Below are 16,950 nucleotides of genomic sequence, written 5' to 3'. Positions count from 1 at the left end.
ATTTGGCACAGTGACTCAATTCACTGCTTGGGATGACCACATCCTATACTGAGGTGCCTGGTTTGCGTCTTGCCGGCTCCACTTCTGATCCAGCTTCCTGCTAACGTGCATCTTGGGAGGCAGCAGGTGATGGTCAGATACTTGGGTCCTTGTCACTCACGTGGGAGGTCCAGATGGAGCTTTGGCTCCTGGCTTCAACTTGGCCTTGCCTCCCATGAACCAGTGGATGCAGGATCTCTGTCTCTTTCAAATAACGTAAAAATAAACAAATAAAATTCTAAAATCAGTTGGCTGCAGATGAATGGATTTATTTCTAAGTTCTCTATTCGGTTAAATTGGGCTATTTTGCTATTTGCTATTGCTATTTGCTGTTTTCATAGCAATACCTCAGTTTTTTGATTACTATAATTTTGTAGTATATTACAAAGTCAGGTAAGTGTAATCCATTATGCTTCATATTTTTTCTCAAGACCACTTTATATATGTATATATATATTTACATATATATATGTTATTCCATGTGAATTTTACAATTGTTTTCTTTTGGTTCTGTGAGGAATGTCATTAGCATTTTGACAGATTATCTTGAATCTGTAGGGTTCTTCGGGTAGTATAGACATTTTAACAATATTGATTCTTCCAATCCATGAACACAGGATATCTTTCCAATTTTTTGAGGACTCTTCAATTTCTTTCCTCCATATTTTATAGTTTCCTGTGTTCTTAAAACAGTTATTTTGAATTCTCTAAGAGATCACACATAGGCATCACTTTATGATCAATATTTAGTGACTAATTTTTTCTACTTTGTGACATCATGGTTCCCTGGACATTCTTGATGCTTATTGATGTATGACAACCCCTGCACATTGAATAATTAGATATCTATTGCAGGCTGCACAGTATGGCTTTGTGCCCATCCTTCCAGAAATTCTAATCAGGCTATTTGTTATGTTATCTGAACCTGTGTTCATGACTGCTGTTTCAGCACTAGATTGTATCCTAAGATCAGGTTTATTACAAGTCTGTGATTGGTGTGTTGTCATTGTTTCAGCATTAGAAGGCACCCAAAGCCCATGTTTCCTGCATACCTACAGTGGATGTGTTGTTCAGAATAGGCTTGTGGCATGCATAAGAGGGCAGTCATCTCCTCTGGGTCCACAAGCATCTACCCTCATCCATAATCAAGGCCCTGTAGTTAGGAACCACAGGATTCTACCAGCACTGGGCTTCACCACAGAAGATCTAGCCTTGGGCTCCAGAGCAACATTTTATACCCAACTCTCTGTTCTTCCTCCAAGTGGACAATGACTCTGTTCATGTTGGACTTCCTTGGGTTGGTGGAGGGATAGGATAGGAAGTCTTGTGGCCACTGTGGCCATCAATAATGAATTAGGTCACTCACGAATCCTACAACCTGCGTAGGTTGAGACCCACATAATACAGGGAAATACAAGACCCAGACTACTGCTGTTCTGTCTGGTGCTGTGGACTATTTGTGGCTTGAGACCACTGCAATTGGTCGGGGGTGTTATGGGCCAGAAATACATCTGTCCTACCAGGACCTTAGATCTGTACCTGGTTTAGAGCAAGTCCAGAAGGTGCTTCCATGGGCACTGGCCTGGGATCAACGGCGGCTATTGGGTTCTGCCTGGTGTTGGGCTTCACCATGGTGGAACCAGCACTGATATCCAAAGTCAAGTCCTGTGCTTTCCTCCCTATCCTCCCCTCCAGTGGATGGAGTCTTTTTCTATGCAGTGCTGAGATGGGGGCAGGGATGATGGAGGCAGTGCCTTGACCACCAAGACTGATGCTAACTTGGGTCACACTTGAAGCTCATCATCCCTGCCTGCAGATGGAATTTTTTTCCTTAACATTTTTCAAGATTTTATGTCATGACTGTGGGCACATTTGTCTGAGAGGAGCTAAACCTTCATTACCAGAAGCTGGATATAATGTTAGGTAATTTTAAGATTTATATTTTGTCATGATGAAAAAAATCCCAGTGAAACTTTTTTGGCCTTGAATCAGTGCTATGGCTGAATTTGTGACAAAATTATGAATGTTCTAATGTTCAATGTTTGTTTTGGGTCTCTTTGTCTATTTCAGTCCATATTTACAATTGGTTGCCAAGGCAGACTGTCTTCTGACTTGGTGTCTGATGCCTGTGTGAGGTTAGGTTGTGAGCACAAGGTAGATCCTCATGATGAGGAGAGATGGAAAGTGGCTCTGGGACTTTAAGCTGGACAGCACCGGGTGCCTTTCCACATCATCTTATCCCCCCCCACCCCGCACCCCCCCGGTGAACAAGTGAGGGAGGTGATGATAATCTGCTGAGTACACGTAGAATAACTTACTGGAGTATGGCCAGGCTTGAGTGTGGGACCAATGCAGTCCCATAGGGCCCTGCCCCCACCATAATCCCACAGTGGGATATCCTTGAAATATGAACGCTGGACCCCATGAGTTATGTCATCGTCCTGTTTGGGGGAACTCTGTTCTCATCAGGACTTGTGGCTGGCAATGGCTTTGGAGGAAAACCTGAAGACAGACTTCAGGAAGCAATAAGACCAGAGTCACTGTATACTTTGTTCACTAAACAGAGTACAGGAGACTGCTGAGACCACGCGAAAGAGAGGGGGATCCAAGGCCCAGGCTGCTGCTCTCCGCCTGCTGCTGTATTCCTTCCGTGGCCTGAGACCACCGTGGTTGTGCAGAGATGACGTGGTTCACAAACATTTCCATCGCACCAGGCCCTTGGGTCTCCCTGGCTTCACGCTCAGGGGAAGAGAGATGCAGATGAGGCCAGGTCTGGTCAGATTCTCTCTTCTGTCCGTGTGAGCAGCCAGAGGGAGCAGGTGCTGTCTGAATGCATTGCTTAGTCCTGTCTTGTTCATGCGTCCTTTAGATAATGGCAACTTTTTCCTGTGGGGAGATATGGAGCCTTCAGAATCCCTTCAGTAGAATCAAATCACCAGCCGGCGCCGCGGCTCACTAGGCTAATCCTCCGCCTTGCGGCGCCGGCACACCGGGTTCTAGTCCCAGTCGGGGTGCCGGATTCTGTCCCGGTTGCCCCTCTTCCAGGCCAGCTCTCTGCTGTGGTCAGGGAGTGCAGTGGAGGATGGCCCAAGTGCTTGGGCCCTGCACCCCATGGGAGACCAGGAGAAGTACCTGGCTCCTGGCTTTGGATCAGCGCGGTGCGCTGGCCATGGTGGCCATTGGAGGGTGAACCAACAGAAAAGGAAGACCTTTCTCTCTGTCTCGCTCTCTCACTGTCCACTCTGCCTGTCAAAAAAAAAAAAAAAAAAAGATTCAAATCACCATATCCTCAAGTTTGAAAGCTGAGATTCATTTGGTTTTCCCTCCAACAAGTCTCATACTTGAAAGCTGCTTCCAATCAATCCCTTCCTGATCATTACAAGAGTTATGCTGATGCGGAAAATGAACAAAACTGGAGAGCCAGTGACTTCACTCCCATTTAAGGAAATTGGTTTATCAGTGTTTTACGATTTCTGGATCAGTTCCATGTTTCTCATTCATGCCAGGAAAGAATTTAAGGGCTTGTCAAGTAGTATCACGTCCAATAGAGAAGTGAATTTGAGAGAAAGGGTATCAGTGCCTCTCCAGGTTCAGTTGCAGCTGATAGAAGGTGATTCACAGAGAAGCAGTAGGCAATGAAATGGAATGTGTGTCCATAGCCTTTTTTGGAGATTGCATGAAAAGTAGGAAGTGAACTAGGATGTTCCCTGGAGATAGCAGCGGGTTCAGACAAGTTTTTTCCAAGATAGGAGAGAAGAGATTATTCTTTCCTGGGTGGAGGTAGAGGGTAGGGCAGTGATTGAAGTAAGGAACAGGTGTATTCTGCAATGATTAACTCTGCCTTCCAATGACATGCTGTTTTGATAAGGGGCCCGGTGATAGCATAGCAATGATGAGGAAAGCTAATATAGGTGGCACAGCCTGGTGTAGAAAGTGAGCTGCGGACGGTTTCTGTGGAGGCGGCCATGGCAGTGCGGGTTCCCCTGCTGGGGCAGGCGGGGCTGCTGCTCCTGCTCTGTGTGCTGCCCTGGGCTGAGGGCGGCAAGGTGCTGGTGGTGCCCATGGAGGGCAGCCACTGGCTCAGCATGCGAGAGGTCGTGCGGGAGCTCCACGCCCGAGGACACCAGGCTGTGGTCCTTGCTCCAGAGCTCAATGTGCACATCAAAGGAGACAACACTTTCACCCTGAGAACCTACCCCATTCCTTACACCCAGGAGGAGTTTAATGAACTATTCTTCGGCAATGCTGGAAGTATCTTTGAAACGGAAAACTCTCTGAAGACATTTTTGCTAACTATGGCAGCTATGAAAAATGTTTCTACATTCTTTTACAGGTCTTGTGAGGAGCTATTATACAACAAACCTCTAATCGGGCACTTGAATGAGAGCTCCTTTGATATGGTCTTAACTGACCCTGTCTTCACCTGCGGGGCACTGCTGGCTAAGTACCTGTCGGTTCCTGCTGTGTTTTTTTTGCGTGCGATTCCATGTGATCTAGACTTTGAGGGCACACAGTGCCCAAACCCTTCCTCATATATTCCCAGGATGCTAACAATGAATTCAGACCACATGAGTTTCCTGCAAAGGGTCAAGAATATGCTCTACCCTCTGCCCCTGAAGTACCTTTGCCACATTTCTTATGATCCGTATGCGAGCCTGGCATCTGAGCTTTTTCAGAGAGAGGTGTCATTGGTGGATATTCTCAGCCATGCGTCCGTGTGGCTGTTCCGAGGAGACTTTGTGCTGGACTACCCCAGGCCCATCATGCCCAACATGGTGTTCATTGGGGGCATCAACTGTGCCAACAGGAAGCCTCTCTCTCAGGTCTGTATTGCTGCTTCCATCCAATCAAATGTTTACTTTTGAACCCATCTGCACAAATATTTGTGGGTGCATCATGGTGTAGTTAAGGATTGCAGTGGTCTCCAAGAGGAGTGAGAGTCAGGGGAAGAGACCCTGTAATAGGGTGGACAGTGTTGGTGTGACTCTGCTAATTCTGTCTGCTTGGTCAAGGTCCTGTCTTCTTGGTTGTTTGATTTCCTTCAACTGTGTCAGAACAGTTAAGTTGTGAACTACTTCATCAAGGGGTTTTGCTTGCAGATTTTTGGTAGAAGGATGTATTAGATTTTTGTTACTATAAGGAAATACCTGACAGAGGCTACTGACAAAGTAGGATGGAGAGATTTCTTTAGGTCATAGCTTTGGAGTTTCAAGTCCAAGATCAAGCAGTCCCGTTGATTAGGAGTCTGGTGAGGGTGGCAGAAGGCAATGGCAGGAGCACTCATTGAAATGAGGAGATACATGGGAGAGGGGGAGAGAGAGAGAACATCTTTCATCTGTAGGTTCACTCCCCAATAGGCTGCAACATCCAGGACTGTGCCAGGCCAAAGCCAGGAGCCAAAACCCGATCTAGGTCTCCCATAGGGGTGGCAGGGCCCAGGCACTTGTTTTGATGTGAGATTTCAGTCCATTCATAGTGTGTATGTTTAATTTTATTCCTTCTATTGTAAGCATATTCTTTTCATATTACTGTTTCCTTTTGCTTTTATTTTTTAAGACTTCTTTTCAATTTTGGAATCCTATGGCACTTTTCCATTTACATGTGGACACAGTGAGGCATGTTGAGACCTCTGACTTGTAAGAGTGCTTACACTGGGCCCATCGTCCATCTTGAAAGCCTTAATCCAGTCACACCTGTAAGGTCCCTTTGCCATTCACTGTAACCTGGTCAGTTTCCAAGGATTAGAATGTGGACAAGTTTCTGGGGGCCATTATTATGCCTGCCATAGACAGGAAATCTCAAATTATACCTAGATCTTATTCAAAACTTGAAGGTTTTCCCCCCTCTATTATGCCACTGAAATTTTTGGACAGCAGTGGGGAGGGCCACGGGAGCACTAGGACACATCTCTGGGGTACAAGGGCTACAACTGGGAGGAAGGGAGGGTCGCAGAGGGCTCTCCACCTTGGCCTCCCCCCAGAGCTCGGGTCCCAAGGCTGAGCAGGTCTTTCCCAGGAGGAAAACAAGGAACTTCCCTTAGTGGACTCCACTTTGGGTGGGATAAAGGTAGAGAACAGACTAGGAACTTCAATCTGGGCCACCAACTACTTCCCAGCAAGGAGCCACACTGGACAGACAGTGGGTGAAATTACACTGAAATGGATGCCAAGCAAGAGGGAGAAAAAATGAATCTGCATTTGTTGAGAAAGTGGAATCAGGAATTTCTAGAAAGATAAGCAGAGTCAGGTGAATGATTTCCCAAGATGGAGGAGGTCTCTCTCCGTCTGGAGATAAAAGTGTAGAATTAGAGAGAAACGAATAGATTGTTAAATGGTTTTCTGAAAAGAACACCCTCACCTCCAAATGCTTCCCACCATGTGAAGAAAGCTGACCTAAAATCAGCTGTGTGTGAACTGCAGTCAGAAGTGTCTGCCTTTTGGGGTTTTTGGACCAGGAGATGGACTCTGGTCTCCATGTCTCCTGAGGGGCTTCCTCTCCCTGCCTGGTAAACTCACGGTGATCCTGCGGGGAAAATCCACTGCACAGGACATGAGGCAGTCACCTTTGCAGTGGAGAGAAAGCCTTTTCCCACTCTGAAAGCCTACTCAAACCACTCCACAAAGGGCGAACGCCCACATGGAGACCCATATGAGTGGTTTTGTTGTTGTTATTTTTTGGAACCAAGACATTTAAAAGAGATTTTCAATTTTGAAAATTCTTTTAAAAGGAGAACTTTGTATTTACAACATCAGTAAATCCAGGATATGTCAAAGCTGAAGTCTTTTCCCTCAGCTGTTACAAGCCAGGGTTGTTAATAACCCATGACCTCTGAGTGAACTTGGTGCACCAAATTGCTGACCAGTGAACGGTTATCTATTTTAACCAATTCTGTAGATAAAACACACACTAGGTCTATCCTATCCAGAGTGGTGGTTTCCAACATACATACCCTATCACTTCCTCAACTTCTACAGAAACAAACTCACCTCAGCAAACTATTCAGTGAATATCTTCACTGGTCTGAGCTCCCCGGATTGGCATGTAAATTATTTTTTTAAAAAAACATTTGAAAGGAAAAGAGAGTGAGCTGGTTCATATCCCAAATGCCCACAACGCTGGGCCTGAGCCAAGGCCAAAGGTGGGAGTCAGGAACTCAGTCCAGGCCTCCCACGTGGGTGGCAGGAACCCAGTTACTTCTGTCATCACCACTGCCTCCCAGGGTCTGCATTAACAGGAAGCTGAAGTCAGGAGCCAGGGCAGGGGCTTGAACCCAGGCACTCCAGGTGGGACGGAGGCATTTGAACCGGCACAGATGCGTCTCACTGAGCTGTTTCTAACAGCGTGGTAGTCTTTCCTACTCTGCTACTTCTTGATCCAGGGAGACAATTCCTCTGCGGTTTGAGCAGCTCTCACAGGATAGTGCTGGCTGAATCCCAGGCTTGTGTTGGCTGCTGCACTCCCTGAGGATGGCACTCTGAGGGCACTAAAGGGTTTCCCGTGTCGTCCTACTTTGTTGACCACGTGTGCAGGCCACGTAACCGCCTTGCAAAAGGCTAAGAACTTGCTGCATGTGTAGCCTGTCTAGTTCAGCTGTCCTGTGGTTCTCATGACTCATGCAAATCTTCTTCAGAAATAATCGAGGAGATGGGACACTTTGTGAGGAACGTTCTTGAGACAACTATGTCCCCGTAAGAATTCATCTGGGGCACAACCCACACCAAAATAATGCTCTTTCCTTTCCTCTGCTGTATGTAGGCACCTCAGCTGCAGCTAATCAGCATTTCAGGTGAAACCCGGTTTCCATAAACCTAATGTATGTGTCATACACGACAGTGGTATTTTGTGCAGCCTCAGGGAGATGCTTTCCTGCATTCCTAGGATCAAGTATGGTCATAGACCAAGTCAGGGCTGAGCATAGTTTAACACACCACTGACCACTCGTGCTATCCTGGGGCAGTTACTTAGGAATGTTGCCCTTAGCTTTCAGAGGATGTGTGCGCTGCCCAATACTGATTCCAGCGCAGTGAAATGGATTTTAGACTTCTGACCTCCAAAAGCTAATAAATGCTTGTTTCACAAGTCATCAAGTTTATGGTGATTGGTTATGGGACCACAAAAAACCAATACACCTGCGGCCAGGCTCACCTGCTTTTAAAAAGCCCGGTGGGTGCTAACATGGTTAAGGCCAGTCAGCGCTCCCTGCACATCAGCAGCAAGTCTGTGGCACTCAACCGTTCACTCCGTGCACTGAAACAACTCAATATGAACGGGCTGAGCGAGCTACCTGGCCACGCTCAACCCAAACCGGGAAAGGGAAGTGTCAAGGTACCGTGGTGAACATTTTGTCCAACTCTAGGAAAGTAAGCGTTTGCCTTGGTATTGAGTTTAATAAATAGCAAAGTGCATACAGATATTTACAACAGTTTCAAAGACAGAGACCCCCGGCACGTGGTCCCAGCAATCAACAACAAAACAGGCACTGGAATGATCCGTTTATGAATCCCTGGTTCTCCAAGCAATCGCTGGGAAGAAAAAAAAAAAAAAGGCAAAGTCCCTGCTGTCCCTCCGACTGCGCTCCGCCGTCGGCGCGGCCGCGGTCACTGGGTGCCGATGCGCAGTAGCTGCTCTTTGCCGTTTATTGTCAGCGACTTCAACTCGCCGTCCTCCTCCACCTCCACCCTCTCCTGGCCGTTCTCCACGACCCGCTTGGTGGTGATCTTCTTGCCGTCCACGATCTCGGTGGAGGTGGACACGGACTTGAAGCCGCCCGTGCCCCCGCTCCCACACGACACGGAGAAGGAAGACAGGCCTCCACCGCCCAGGGACCCGAAGGCAGGGAAGCCCGCGTCGAAGGAGGAGAAGCCGCCCCTGAACGCCGCCGGGAAGTCGCCGACGCTGGAGAAGAGCGGCGCGGACGCCCGGCTCCTGCTGCCCCGGGAGCTCCTCCGAGCGCCGAAGAAGAGGTTCTCCAGCGGGTCCCCGAAGAAGTCGAAGGAGAACGGGTCCCGGCCGCCGAAGAACTCCCTGAAGACGTCGGCGGGGTCGCGGAAGGTGAAGACGCACTCGAAGGGGTCCTCGAAGGGCCCGCCGCCCGCGCCGCCGCCGCCCACCCCGGCCTCGCCGCAGCGGTCGTAGACGGCGCGCTTCCTGGCGTCCGACAGCACCTCGTACGCCTCGGCCACCTGCTTGAACCGCCTCTCGGCTTCCTCCTTGTTCTCGGGGTTCTTGTCCGGGTGCCACTTGAGCGCCAGCTTGCGGTACGCCTTCTTGATGGCGTCGGACGAGGCGTGCCGGGGCACGCCCAGCACCTCGTAGTAGTCCACCATGTCGGAGGCCGCCCCGGCCCGCGGCCACGGCGCGGAGACCCTGCGAGGCGAGCAGCCCAGGGGCCCGGCCCGGGTGCCCGCGTGCCAGGCGACGCCGGGCCGTGCGAGAGCGGCGCCCTTTGTGACGTGGCCGCGTCCCATTGGCCGAGGCCGCGGCGGCCGCCGCATCCCAGAATGCCGTGCGCAGGGCCTGCGCCGGCCTCCCGGAAGCGCTCTGTGACGTCCTGCCGCGGGGTAGGGGGCGGCGGTCGCCCAGGTGTCCCCAGGTAGGGTGGCGGGAAGGGGCGCTTAGGAGGGGCCGTGAGTCTGGCTGCCTGTCCCCTCGGCCTGCCGCGTGGACGGAGTGACGGCCGTGGGTTTAGCCCGGCCCTGGGTTTGAAGGGCAGCCGTGTCCGTTGTCCACAGTGCCGGTTCGCCGATGGTTTGTCCTCAGGATTCTTGCGCTTTTGTTAATGCGGGTTTTTCTCTGTCGCTGCTCCGACCATTTAAAAGATACAGGCAGACAAGAGTACGGATGAATCCAGTGCGCACTAACAAGTCGCACTGTTGTGAGGAAATAACTCAGAGTGAGAATGGCGCCCCCCCCCTTCTCTCTTCAGCATCTGCCTGTAGTAGGAGCGAGCTGGTTGCTCTGTCTTCAGTCTCTCGTGAGAGCCTTTGCAATACGCCGGTGTGCGCTTAGGGAATCAGAGGAGAAAACTCAGAAAGCGTCATTATTACGGAAATGGTTTGACTGCAAAACTGCCTGGGGATCCCCCGGATTCCCTGGCCGAGCCCCGAGAGCTGCTGGTCTGATGGGTCAAAATCATCAGAACCTGTGGGCCGTGTTCATGATGCGAGTCCGGGCGAACCTGAGGCGCAGCTGGCATTCCCACAAAGACCGTAGCGTGACCGTGGTTTTCCTCTGACATTTCTTGACGTCTGAGTTAACTTCAGTTTCTCTTTATTCTCTGTCGCCGCTATATGTTCTGCTTGGATAAACTGGGGTGCAACACACCAATTAAGGTCACTTAGTTCCAAGGGGAAAATGATTAACCAGTGAACTCTCTGATTTCACCACAAGAGATAACAGGTCTGCAGAGGCCACACTGTCTCAGCACCACAACCACAGAGCTTCTATCAGGCTGAGTGGCTGAACTTGAAGCTTTGAACTTGACACTTGGTAAGGAAGCAATGAACTGTAGGAAAGTACAGAGCACCTTTGGGAAGGGCAAGCAATCGAGAATGGAGGGTGAAGGGCAGAGACAGGTGGAGAGAAGTGAGTGTGGACAGGTGGACTGGGGGTCTTTGAAGGGAGTCCTAAGGCCAGGACCACAGGGGCTGAGTTTTCCTCTGGGCCCCGGGAAGCTGCTTACCAAGGTGTCGGAAGTGGTAGTGGAGAGGGGAAGTGCAAGGGGCAGCTGAGTGGGAAATGATAGCTGGAGGTGGGGAGACGGGCAGCTGGGGCCCTGAAACTGGACCATGTACCGGGACCTGAGAGATAGTGACGGAATGTTCCGGTCAGCACTTGCTTGGATTTAGGGCCCAGAGCACAGAGAGGGAGTGAAGTCCCCTCTACATAGAAACCTGCTGAGTGCTTACTGTCTGCAAAACCATGTTCTGGGGCCTGTGTGAGCGATTCCAGAGCCCAGACCCTGCCTATAAGCAGTAGATGCCTCTCTCTGTAGTCTAGTAGCAAGAGCAGTTGTACAAACTGCTACCGGATACGAGGCACAACAGGAAACGAGAATGACAGTTCTGTTTCCACTGGAGATGCCCATAGATGACCCACGGGGCAATGACTGTGTCTAGGTTGCTCCTTTAGTAACAAATCCTTTCACTCTGCTATGATCCAAGAGCTAGGAGTATGCTGAGTGGTGGGGGCCTCTTCTGGCTTTAGCCTAAGAGGAGAGCGCCTCTTAGTGGATTCCAGCCATGCCCCAGCCGGCACTCCACTCTGCAGTAGCCCCAGTGCAAGACCGTGTCACTGCAGCGTTGTGCATTTCCCAGGACACCTGTGCTCCCGTACCAGAACAGAGCTCACCCTGCCCTGTAACTGCCTCGTTCTCTGTCTCTCCCTGCAGGCAGGGACTATTTCTAACCTGGTTTTCTGGCCCCAGCGCCTAGCACAGAGCCTGGGGTGCAGAAGTGCTCACATGTTCCCTACATATTTGTGAGTGAAGGGATTCACAATGGATTTTGAGTGTAGATCTGCTTAGGTTCTAGGAAGGAGGCTGTACTGGATTGCTTAGTCATGGCTGCCAGTCTGATTCATCTGGATTGATCTGCGTGACTCTGGATTTCCTGCAGTCCAGATCAGAAACAACATCTTCTGCATGTCTCAGCCTGTCTTCATTTATAAAATGGGAAAGTAGAGCCTGCCTCTACAGGACAGCTCTGAGGGATTACCAGGGATGCGTTGTGATGAATTTAGCACCATGCTTGGCACATAGTACACACTCAGTATATTTGAATCCTTACTGTTTTTACCCAGCTCTCCCCTTTGCCTTCAACCCGGTCATCAGAATTTTCCTGAGGGCCTTATTTGCTCTGAACCTTGGGTTCCTATGAGGAATACAATTTAACTTGCTTTAGTGTTTATCTTGCGAGTACTTCAAAACATTTGTGGAAAACAGAATTGAAAGATAAGTTGTTTGTGGTGCGAAAAGTTTTGAAATTCACGCATACAAGGATCTTCATAAAGTTCATGGAAAATGCATATTGCAGATTTAAAAAACTATGCACCCAAAGAAACTTGTCTTTCAATTCTGTTTTCCCACACTTTCGTTTTCAAGTTCCTTCATATTTTGGCTTTCTGTTTAGAGAATGTTCTTTCTGAGCGATTGCAGATCTGTCTTTGGAGAAGGCTGGCATGCATGTCCTCTCAGAGTTCCCTCTCTGGTCGTCCTCTACCCGGGTATGCCCCAGCCCTGTGCCGCCTCATCGATTCCAGTCGTAGGCATCGCAGTCTCCAGGGTTCCCATTTGTGCAGTCGGTGAGTCTGATCCTCCTGGTGGAGCGTGAATGCTGAGGAAGCAGGAGACTCTTAGGTGGTGGTCCCAGTGCTGTGCCAGGCTTGATAAATATTCGTTGAAGAATGAGTCAAAAATGATGCCAAGCGGTGATGCAGAGCCCTGAGTGAGATGTGGAGAAGGGTATTGGTGAAGGTCTCCATGGCCGAAGAGGAGTTGCACTGTCTTGTTCTTTTCTTTCTAGAAGTCTTTCTAGAAAACGGTCATTTCTGAAAGGGAAGTCTGATTTGTCACCACATAGTCGTTTCCCCTCTCTGGTGGCACTTTTTGACTGAGGAAAGTACTAATTTAATAGACCCAAAGGTTCTGGAGGAAGTTTGCTTTCTGTGGCCACTCAAGAATCTGAATCAGTCAGTTCAACTGTGACTGCCCATTAAAAAGCCCAGCAAACCACCGTCTTCATCTCGACTTCCTGCTGCTCGAGCAGCTGGCTTTCGCCATGTGACACAGTCAAACATTAACTTGTTGGGTAGATTGGTTCTTGCAACATGTGAGCAGGAGAGAACAGGCGCACTCTGGCAGGAGCAGAGGCAGAGCACCATGGTCACAGGGTGCCAGGACCCACATCGCCTGTCCGTCCTGGGCCTGCTGCTGTGTGTGCTCAGCCCCAGCGTGGCTCATGCCGCCAAGCTGCTATTGGTCCCCATTGACGGCAGCCACTGGCTGAGCATGCTTGGGCTCATCCAGCAGCTGCAGCAGAGGGGACATGAAATAGTGGTCTTAGCGCCCGACGCCTCAGTGTTCATAAAAGAGGGAGCATCTTACACCTTGAGGAAGTACCCCGTGCCATTCCAAAGGAAGGAAGTGGAAGAAAGCTTTATCGCACTCGGGCGTAACTTTTTTGAGAATGCTCCTTTCCTGCAGCGTATGGTGACAACATACAAGAAGGTCAAAAAGGACTCCGCTCTGCTGCTCTCTGGCTGCTCCCACTTACTGCACAACAAGGATGTCATGGCCTCCCTGGCGGAAGCCGGCTTTGATGCCGTGTTGACTGACCCTTTCCTTCCTTGTGGCTCCATCGTGGCCCGCTACCTGGCTCTGCCCGCCGTGTACTTCTTGAACGCGTTGCCGTGCAGCATGGACTCCAAGGCTACCCAGTGCCCCAGCCCTCTGTCCTACGTGCCCAGGATCTTGACCGTTAGCTCGGATCGCATGAGCTTCCTGCAGCGCGTGAAGAATGCGCTCGTGGCCTTGATGGAAAACTTCCTGTGTGATGTGGTTTATTCCCCGTATGCATCGCTTGCCTCGGAAGTCCTCCAGAGAGACATGAGTGTCCAGGAGCTTATGAGCTCTGCGTCTGTCTGGCTGTTGAGAGGCGACTTCGTGAAGGACTACCCCAGGCCCATCATGCCCAACATGGTTTTTGTTGGGGGGATCAACTGCCTCCACAGAAACCCACTGTCCCCGGTGTGTATGTGAGTAGGCCTCTGTTCTTGCAAGCGCACTGTATGGATGAGCTTGCTGAATGAGTATGCTGAGGTAGTTTAAAGTGACCTGGTTAATTTCTGCCTTGCAAGTCTTCTGGGCCTGAGCTCGTCTGTCTTTGGCATCATCTTCTGGCTTATTTCTTTGTAGCCGCAGGTACAAAGTATATTTTGATATTTTTGATATTTTGCTGTGTGCTCCAGTGGATAAAGATCAGTTGGATGCAACAGGCATTATCTGCCGTGAGCACAGCAGTGTGCGGCGGGCACCTTGATGGGGTCAGGTAGGCAATATTTGAGGTTGATGAAATAGTTGTTTGATATCTATAGATTCTGGCAAGGAAAGTCGTTTTGATGGTCCTGGTTACGGCTGCAGTTTCCAGATCAGGGGCGGGGAATGTCTGGCTGCAAAATCATTTGGTCTGGCCCTGCCAAGGCAACTGCAGGCAGGCCTTGCAATTCAGTGATCCAGCAGAGCGATCTTTAAGTTGACAGTGTTGCATGGCTCAGGAACGATGTTATTAATATCCTAGCGGCTTCTTAGAAAAAGGTTCCCCACCCCTGTTCGAGACGCTCTAGTGGGTGGCTAGATCCTGCAGTTCTTTCCTCCTAATGAGTGAATTGCCCAACTCTCAGGTTGTGACACCGGGCAGAGTCACCTTCCCAGAAATGATAATACATTAATTTCTCCCTCCCCAGATTTCGAAATGTACAAAACATGGCATTCACACCCGCTTCTAAATCTCCTTAATTTAGTAGAAAGTGAGCAGGAGAGGCATCTTCAGATGGTAGGGGAAGGACTCTCTGGAGGGGGGCGTTTCAGTGGCCCGTCATTCCTTTATTCTTCGGATATTTGTCGAGGACCTCCCAGTAGCCCAGGCACTTCCCAGCTGCTGAGTCTGGCTCCTACTAAGGGGCTGTTCTCGCCCGTGGAGACCACTGGGCCTTATTTCTGTGGCAGTCCCAGCCGTGTTCTAAATGATTGTGTGATTGGCGAGGAGAGACGGCACCAGCGAGAGCGCCACGTGAGGAATCAGACGCTGGGCTGCTGCCTGTGCTCCACTGCCTTGTGACCAGATTCCCCTTCTGTGGGCTTCGAGCCTTCATTTGTCATGTGAAGCAGGATCCTATGACCCTTCAGGCATCTGACTCTGTGGCTCTGGCACCCCGCAGGCTGTTGCACAGTGTGGTTGGATGGGGTGGTCTGGTTAAGAAAGGAGGTGCTGGTTTCCTGGAAGTAAGATGAGAAAACCCAACAGTACAGAACACCATTAGTGGTTCTCTCTCAAGTAGAGGGCAAGGAATGGTGAGCTACCACCAAGCCAATGAACACCTCTCAAAACAAAGGACAGAGACGGGGCCAGCGTGTCCACATTGGAGAAGTATTCAAGGGGAATATTTTTGACACCATCATGAAGGATCCAAGAGAAAGTCGTTGTGTTTCACATTCACTCTGAAACTTAAGACATTGGAGATGTGCATGCATAATGGACATTCTAATCAAAATGGGAGAAGTCATCTGTAAATCTGGTGGGCATTCCCCAGCTACACTGGCCTTCTGCCTGTTCCTGGAACATTCCAGAATCTTTCCCAGTTCAGAACCCTTGAGCATGCTGTTCCCTGAGCTAGTTAGATGTCCACCTTCTCATGTTCCAGGACAGCTTGAATGCTACTTCCTTGCAGAGCTGCCCTCTCTAACCCAGCACTCTCACTTCCCTTTGCAGCACATTCGGTGCTTCAGTCAGCGCATTTAGACCATTGTCCACTGACTGTGTCCTGCACTCCCTGGGCCATGGTCAGGGCAGCTGTGGTTTTGTGTCAGTCACATCTGCTGTGTGCAGCACTCTCAACACCTGCGCCAGCTCTGCAATGCTTGGAGTCCCTTAAATGTTAGCACCCAAGGCAGTGGGCACTCAGCAAATAGTGGCTAAATGAAGGAATACAAACAGATAATATGTAGTTGGGACTGGTTCCTGGAGACTTAGTAAACCCCAATGATTCTTTATTCTCCTACATATATATATATATATATACACACACACACACAGCATTTTTGTTTGTTTTACAAAATTTGGTAATAATATAGGTCCCTATTGCTCACTTATTAATACATCATGAGTATTGCTCCTATTCAAAATATGAGTCAAATTTTTTAACTGTTAAATAACCTTTATGGCGTTTATGTGCCACAGGTTTTTCTGCTGGCCATCTGATCTAGATACCTCTGAAACACACTGAGATTTCTGTTCCAGGACTTTGTCATTGTGACTTCGAAGATCATAATGAAGATTAGTATGTTAGAGTTTTCTTCATATTTGTTGTTTCTTACTCCTTTTTTCTGGTTCTACCTTATTCTTGTTTACAGTTTTTTGGTCACTACTGTGAATGTGTCATTTCTCCCATTTCTGTCTGTAGCTGGTTATCACTATTTTTGTTTCTAGCCAGTTCCTCAGTATTCAACTATTTCACCAGAATGTTGATTTCCATATTTTTTAAAAATTCACATGCAGTCATTTGCTGATAAAGGAATTTTGGCTCCTTCGGTGGTAAACTCGATGCTAAATGTCAGTGTTGCCGAGTTCACTGGAATTTCTAGAAACCATTGCATAACTCTGGTGGTAGCAAGGGTTCTTTGAGTGGAAATTAATTTTTATGTTGTCATTTTGTGTTTGCCTTTTGTTTTGGCAAGTAGCCTTTATGTATTTAAGGTGTTTGTGGGAGAGACTGCTGAACTTTATCGACTGTCTTTCTGACATTTATTAATGTAATGATAATACCCCCTACCCCACAGATTTGTCCAGGTGGTGAATTATATTGACTGCATGGTGATTGCCACCTTGTTTAGTGCAAGCAGGCTTATGTGTGGAAATGTCTTTGTAAATTGCACCTGATAGGAACCCTCTTTGTCTTGTTTAATGTTTTAATCAAGAATTCTACTTTTCTGATATTGATATCAATACCCCTGTATTATTTTTGTTTATAGTTCTCTATAATCCCTTTGTCTTCAGATCTTCTTTTTCTTTCTTTTTAAACAACACAGAGCAGGTATTTTTAATCTGGCCAGAGTTCTTTACTAGATGAATTTTATCTGTTTGGATTTTCTGGCCAATTGACCCGATTATAACTCTCCCAAGCTCTTTGAGTCTCATT

The 16,950-nt window shown here is 48.8% G+C and overlaps 4 protein-coding genes across 4 annotated transcripts in view; 3 read left to right on the top strand and 1 right to left on the bottom strand.

The window, feature by feature from the left end:
• Positions 1-16,950, top strand: part of UGT1A7 (UDP glucuronosyltransferase 1 family, polypeptide A7) — a 148,716-nt gene that overhangs the window by 121,680 nt on the left and 10,086 nt on the right.
• Positions 1-16,950, top strand: part of UGT1A3 (UDP glucuronosyltransferase family 1 member A3) — a 38,570-nt gene that overhangs the window by 11,534 nt on the left and 10,086 nt on the right.
• The window catches only part of UGT1-6 (UDP-glucuronosyltransferase 1-6), a 96,940-nt gene that overhangs the window by 69,941 nt on the left and 10,049 nt on the right, over positions 1-16,950 (top strand).
• LOC100346576 (dnaJ homolog subfamily B member 3) lies at positions 8,415-9,629 on the bottom strand. Its single transcript, XM_002721440.6, has one exon. The coding sequence runs from the start codon at positions 9,531-9,533 to the stop codon at positions 8,637-8,639; it is 897 nt and encodes a 298-aa protein (XP_002721486.4). The 5' UTR covers positions 9,534-9,629; the 3' UTR covers positions 8,415-8,636.

The sequence above is a fragment of the Oryctolagus cuniculus genome, chromosome 3 (genome assembly GCF_051225735.1).
Source record: "Oryctolagus cuniculus isolate XC-2025 breed Fujian yellow rabbit chromosome 3, ASM5122573v1, whole genome shotgun sequence".
Classification (NCBI taxonomy): Eukaryota; Metazoa; Chordata; class Mammalia; order Lagomorpha; family Leporidae; genus Oryctolagus; species Oryctolagus cuniculus.
This window is presented reverse-complemented; position numbering and strand designations above follow the sequence as displayed.